The sequence below is a fragment of the Asparagus officinalis genome, chromosome 3 (genome assembly GCF_001876935.1).
Source record: "Asparagus officinalis chromosome 3, Aspof.V1, whole genome shotgun sequence".
Classification (NCBI taxonomy): domain Eukaryota; kingdom Viridiplantae; phylum Streptophyta; class Magnoliopsida; order Asparagales; family Asparagaceae; genus Asparagus; species Asparagus officinalis.
In genome coordinates this window covers 29,165,637-29,172,467 of record NC_033796.1, presented here as the reverse complement: position 1 = coordinate 29,172,467, position 6,831 = coordinate 29,165,637, and the positions used below count along the sequence as shown (strand labels likewise).

Below are 6,831 nucleotides of genomic sequence, written 5' to 3'. Positions count from 1 at the left end.
ACACTATATATATATATATATATATATATAAATATATACACAACTTCAATTATAAATGATATCATATACTTGAAACTTTACAAGGTCTAATAAACAAGTTACAATGAAGTGAAAGAAAACTTCAACACAATATGCAGCAGAATTTTTTTAGAATAATGATCAATGTTGTTGCAATTACTTATTAGAATAATGATTAAACCAATTAGGGAAAAAGTTCAGGTAGAGAAACCAGGCTATGACTAACTAGGCCAAACTAGCTGCTTGATATTATCTGTTTTTGTCATGTTAATATAACACTATCAGCTCAAGTTAAATGCTTGTTTTTCAAGGGTAATTATCAACCAATTACTAGCTGATTCTGTAACAAGGAAATACTATAAACGTTTTAGGAGCATATACATTTATACAAAAACTACAAAATCTACAGGACAACTAGGTTCACAAACATTTGTCACAACACATCCTAATAACTAACTATACCTTATTTCAATTTCCACAACATTTCCAATAGGACCACAGAAGCTCACTCCTTAGATTAGTTAGCCTTATCGTCAAAGAAATAAGCACGCTAGCAATGTGACTCCACAATGAAATTTTGCACATCTTATTATTCTACTCGTCTATGTAACAAACAAGCCTAATACAAAATCAGGAAATTCTAATATGGAGTAGCTCAAACTTCAAACCACAATTGATGAAGTTTTAACTACAACATGCACAACACGTAGGACCGATGACAGACCAAAATGAAATGATAACTGATGTAGAAACTATCAAGCCAACTCTTTCTGCTGGAATATTCCAAAAAGCTTCCAATACAATAAAAGCCAACATTAGATTACTAGGAACATAAAAAAGTTATATTAAAAAAACAAATTAAATCCACAGCAGAAAAATTTATAATAGAAATAAGCAAAAAAAAAATGCTCACAAAAATAGAAAGCTAAATTGGAAACTTATAGAATATATTTGTAAGATAATGTAATATGAAATAACAAGAAACATGGATTATAATTTACAGCTTCTAAAGACATAATGAGAGGAATATCAAATATAAAATCATTAATCTAGTAAAGAAGAAGTAGAGAACTAATAATTTTTTTTTACTACATCCACCACAAACCGGTTTTGAGTTCTAACCAAGGCACACATCCAACATCGCAGGGGTACGCTTATCTAAAAGAAAAATTGGGGACATCACTAATTTGAGAAGCAAATAGTACCCAGAACGAAGGGAGGGTTTTCTCAACGGAAGTGGTGTTCTCTCCCCACCAAACAATTAACTTCTGGACTCAAGATATACAAAAAACACCAAAATGAGAATTTGTCTACAGATCACTCGCTAAGTAGCTACCATTGCAGTATTCACAAATTATGAACAGTCATAACGAGGATGCATTAACAACCGATATAACATAAACAAACATGATTTTTTGCCAATGAAGCATAACAGAACAACCAACACATATGAAGGATTAAGCAGCAATTATATATAATATAAAAAAATAAAAAACATAAACTTTAACAGAAAAAATTCCAGCAAGGATGCAGCAAATTTACTTCCTAGCAATCAACAGCATCTAATCATTGAACACAAAACATTTCCCCGTTCATATATAAATAACAAAAAAATGAAATAAGCCAAACCTTATGATAAAAGGCTTCGCTAGATAAACCAACATAAGAGGCCTCATCTAGGATGCGCGAAAACGCAATCATTTGTTAATGAGGCCTCATCTACGAAATAACAAACAGGTACAATGATAAACAGTAAAATAAACCTGATAAAAAAATAAAAATAAATTAACGATGCAGCAAATTCCAATCCTAACAATCAGCCAACCATGATGCAGAACACAAAATATATCATAAAAACACTTAGCTAGATAGATCCATATTAGGTTCATTTTAACCGCATAAACTCCAAACAAACATTCAGGTCCAAAATCTAAACAACAACTCATTCAAAAAAAAAAGGAAAAACCAAACCTAAATCGGATCCCCAGCCCGTCAAGCCGAGAGCACGACNCCCCCCGCCATTCTCCTTAATCTTCTTCTCCGCCGTCTTCGACACGAGCTTGGCCTTCACAACCACGGGCATCCCCTCGGGCAGCGTCCCCTTCCCCAAGACCTTGAAATACCCAAACTGCCCCACGTCGACCAAGGGGGCCTTGCCAGCCTTGATCTGCTCCTTGACGTCGTCGGGGACGAGGGACCAGAGCTTCTCGACGTTGACGGTCGGGCAGTAGAACTTGTTGCGGAGGCGGTGAAAGTACCGCATCCCCACCTTGCCGAAGTAACCGGGATGGTACTTGTCGAAGAGGATCCGGCCTGCGTGTGCAAATGCCTACCGCGTTACCGCGACCGCCGGGTGCGTTGCGGTGCTGTGCCGATGCGGCCGTGCCCCGCGCTGCTGGCCGGCGCTTCTTCGCGGTTCCTTCTTGAATCTGGCTGGTCATGATGAGTGATGCGGAGGCGCGGCGGCTTAGGGCTCGGTTGAGCATTAGGGGTTTTGAGAGGAGATGGGGGTGGGAGCGAGGAATAAAAGACGGGGATATATAGCGTAGGGGATTGATTGAGGGCCGTTGGATTTAGGGTGGTGGGTTTGATGATGGGCTGTTGGGTTGGGCTTGGGTTTCCACTGAGAAGTGAGTTTTATGGCCCTATTTAACATTTTCGTTCGAAAACTCCGCGGTATGGATACTCATCCAGTTTTAGTTATGGACTATAGTGGGCTGTTGATGATAATTTATTTTTAAACTCTAACGCTTTAATTTTAATGCGAAGTGTCCACGAGGAATGGCCCGGGGTAATACCTCATATTTCACTTTGATGTCCCAAATTTTAGTTTTGCCCAAAAAATTACTCTCAAAAACAAATTTTTTTTTTTATTTTTATTTTTTGGCAAAGAATGTTAGCTTGAGGAGTGTTAGAGACAGTCGCGCAGCCAAATAGTTGCTAGGTTTCGCCCCAAAAATAGAGGGGTGGGGTTAGGTCAAGGGCTAACATAATGGCCTTCATCCAACACTACCTCCTATTTTTGGGGCGAAAGCTGGTGGCACTCGCTTAGGACTCCATGTAGCTTTCGTTACCAAATAGAAATGAAGTGCAGACACTATAGTTACAGAGTGATGATAGCAACACTTCCTACCATGTAGAACTACAAACTTACTATATACAGGGGTAAAAACAACCAACTCATTTCAACTAAGGCGACTAAACTGCTGTCTTGCGAACTTGATGACATCTTTACACAGGAATGAAGGGTGAATCCTCATCATCTCACGCCACCTTCTAATCTATTATTTGGAATATCTTTCATTTCCTCAATTCTGCTTAACTTTATTTTAAGGAAAAAAGATTACTTGCGACGGCGGATCCACCCTAAACACTTTGCTCAAAGAGGGCCATGACCCTATTCCTATTCGAAACCCACGAGTCTCATATCTTACCCAACAAACAAGCCAGTGACCGCATTTTGAAACCCGAGAGATCTACACTAATCTAAGAATGACACCCAATGAAAACCCAATAAAAACTACAAAAACTCAACCGACACCACCAAAATATTAGTCCCTCACACCTTTCGTACTTTGAAGTTATTCCCACAAATCGTTAAGTATTTTAAAATTAGCCCCCTACGTCTTCATAGATTGAAATTAGTACCTAAATATGTTAGGTGTTTGAAATTAGTTCTCCAAATCTTGAAATTAGTCTCCTAAATATGATAAATGTTTTAAAATTAGTCCTCCAAATCTTTTGACATAGTGCTAACTAGAGGTCTAATTTCGAAACTCTAAAAAAAATTAGGAGACTAATTTCAAAATATTTTAAGATTTTGTGAATTAATTTCAGGATATGAATATTTGGGAACTTTCAAAATATGAAAGATATGGATAGGGCTGTCTAATTGGGCTCGGTCGGGCCTGGGCTTGGCCCAGAAATCCCGGGCGGACCGGGCTACGGGCTAGAATTGTGGTCGGGTCAGACTGTCCGGGGACCCTAACAGCCATTTTGACCTTTTGACCGAAATACCCTCAAAATGGTCAAATTTTGAGGGTATTGTTGTCATTTGTTTAGGAGGTTGCCTCTATAAATGGAGAGGGTTTTCATTTGGTTTTCTCATCCAAAACTCATCTACTTCTCTCTGATATCCTCTTTACTCTCTAAAACTTTCTTATTCTCGCTAATACTCTCTAATTCTTTAATCAAATGGCTTCATCATCTGATTATGAAGGTCAAATCCCAACTCTCGATTTTAAAATGAGCATTAATACTCCTATTATAGGAGCTACAACTACTCCTCCTACTCCTACCGATGTTGATCCCGATTTTGGTGGCGATGATTCTGCACCTAGAGCTCCTAAAAAACTGAGATCCGATGTGTGAAACTTCTTCGAGAAGATAGAAGTGACCAAGGATCAACACGGTAGGCTTCTCACCTAAAAAACTAAGTGTGCATTGTGTGGACATATTTTCCAAGCTCATCATAAAAGCGGCACCAACCACCTCAAACGCCATTTAGAAAAACACAATAAATGTCAGACAACGGCTCAAGGTGATGTCCGACAATCCTTATTCTCTCAATCTTCATCCTCCAGTAGTCTCGGTAGATGGATTTATGACGCAATTAGAGCCAAAAAATGCGTCATCAAGTTTATTGTTCTTAAAAACATAGGTGAAATTCTACTTATATAATGTTAAATGTAGCAATAGAGTATAAAAAATTATAAATAATTTTATTATTTTCTATAATTCTAGTTCTAGCTCCGGTAGTATGCATGGAATAACTGAGGATGAATGGTCAGTTATATATAGTGTAAAAGAGATGCTACAAGTTTTTTATGACGCTACTATGTTAATATCTGGTTGTTATTATCCAACTATTACTCAAGCTGCTCTACAAGTTCTAAATATTCAAACTTTTTTTACTAATTAATGTATGTATAATTATTTTGAAAATATGATTTTTCAAATAAAAAGTAAATTTAATAAGTATTTTAGGCTTATTCCTATTATTTTTGGTTTAGGGGTTATTATTAATCCATGTTTGAAGGATGTTGACCTTCGAAATTTGTTAAATTTTTTGTATGGTAACATGATAATAGACACTGATGACGGTCAAACTATTACTATGCTTACTCATCATAATACTATTAAAACTTATTTTCAAAGATTATATTATGATTATGCAGCTAGATATGGTGTAAGCACACGTCAGCATACAGCTTTTGTTTCTACGCGTTCAAGCCAGGGTAAATGTAAGAGTTTTGATAGGAAATTATTGATAGCTAAGCAAACTGGTGGATCTGGATCTGGATCATCAGTGGAAATTTTAAAAATTGAACAATATTTAACTGCGTCTTTAGTTAAAAGTCAAAATAATAGTTTCAATATTTTGTAATGGTGGAGAGTATATGAAATAGTTTCATATCATATACTTTTCATCATGGCTCGTGACTTACTAATAAGTACATGTTTTCATAGTACATTCAGAATCCGCCTTCAGCACATCAGGACGTTTGATCGATGATCATAGGACATCGCTAGATCCGTATACCGTACATACGGTAAAGTGCCTACAAGATTGGTGAAGGTAAGAGAAGAGAACTCAAGGTATCAATCGGATGGCTAGTATTGAAGATAAACTTTTTTTTTGGTCAATGAAAAACTTTTATTCATTTCCCAAATGTGAACATTGATATACATCTAGATTCTCATATTTTTGAGAATTCAATCAGAATACAAAAACATTGAACTTCTATGCCTATAAAAATAGTAAACTTTAATGCCTATACAAATTTATAATGAACTAATCCAATCAGCTATATTTCCAGCAATATTCGGAGAGTTTAGGTATATTGTTAGAATGTCGACTTTGATCTTCTTAACCAAAATCTCCCCTGACTTGTGCTTATGCTGAAAAATTCTCATATTCCGCTCATACCATAGATGATATATAGTAGCTGATAGTGCCGATCTCTTAATATTTTGTTTTATATCTTTCTTTCTTAACTTTGAACAATACCAATCCAAGAGGGAATTCCAAGAACATGATCTCCATTTAAAATGAAGACAATCCATGATTTGATTCCATACTTCCTTGGAGAAAGAGCACCCAAAAAATAGGTGATCTCGGCTCTCTAAGCATGCACCAGTGCACAGCTTACATTGATTTGCACTCACAATACCTTTTCTTAATAACCTGTCTTGAGTTTGTAATCTGTTATTTACAGCTAACCAACAGATAAATAAGTGCTTTGGATAGGATAAACCTCCCCAGACTATGTTATACCATGGAACTGTATTTGATGAAGGGAATAGCATATAGAGATAAAGAGTAGAAATTAATTTTATAATTTTTATTTCTTAGCTAAAAACTTGTGATAAATTATTTTGGAAAGAGTTACAAATGATAGTGATATAGATAAGCAGGTGCCAACCTAGTTGAGATGTATTCATCTATTGTGATGCGACAAATTCCAAAATGAATTTATAATTATTAGTGATTATTAATAAAAAATTATTTTTATTATTTTAATTTCTATAATTTTTATATTTATAAATTATATATATAATTACAATCGATTAATAATATAATTTATTTTTTTATTAAAATTTTGCTTAATTAAAAAATATCAAATTGATAAAATTTATTTTTATATTTATAAATGCTAAGCATAGAGAAAGAGAAGTGGGATCTCTTAACTGATTTAATTGAATAAAAATTTTCTTTCTACATTAATGTTTTCTCCAGTGTAGTACTTGGTTATACCAATTTTTGCTTATAGGTTGATATTTTTCTTCATTAGTTTTTTAATTCATCATTAT

The 6,831-nt window shown here is 35.2% G+C and overlaps 1 protein-coding gene across 1 annotated transcript; it reads right to left on the bottom strand.

Moving 5' to 3' along the window:
• LOC109834857 (60S ribosomal protein L27a-2-like) lies at nt 1,820-2,821 on the bottom strand. Its single transcript, XM_020402872.1, is given in 4 exon segments — nt 1,820-2,341; nt 2,343-2,387; nt 2,389-2,641; nt 2,817-2,821. Coding segments are annotated over 4 exon segments (684 nt in total). The 3' UTR covers nt 1,820-1,960.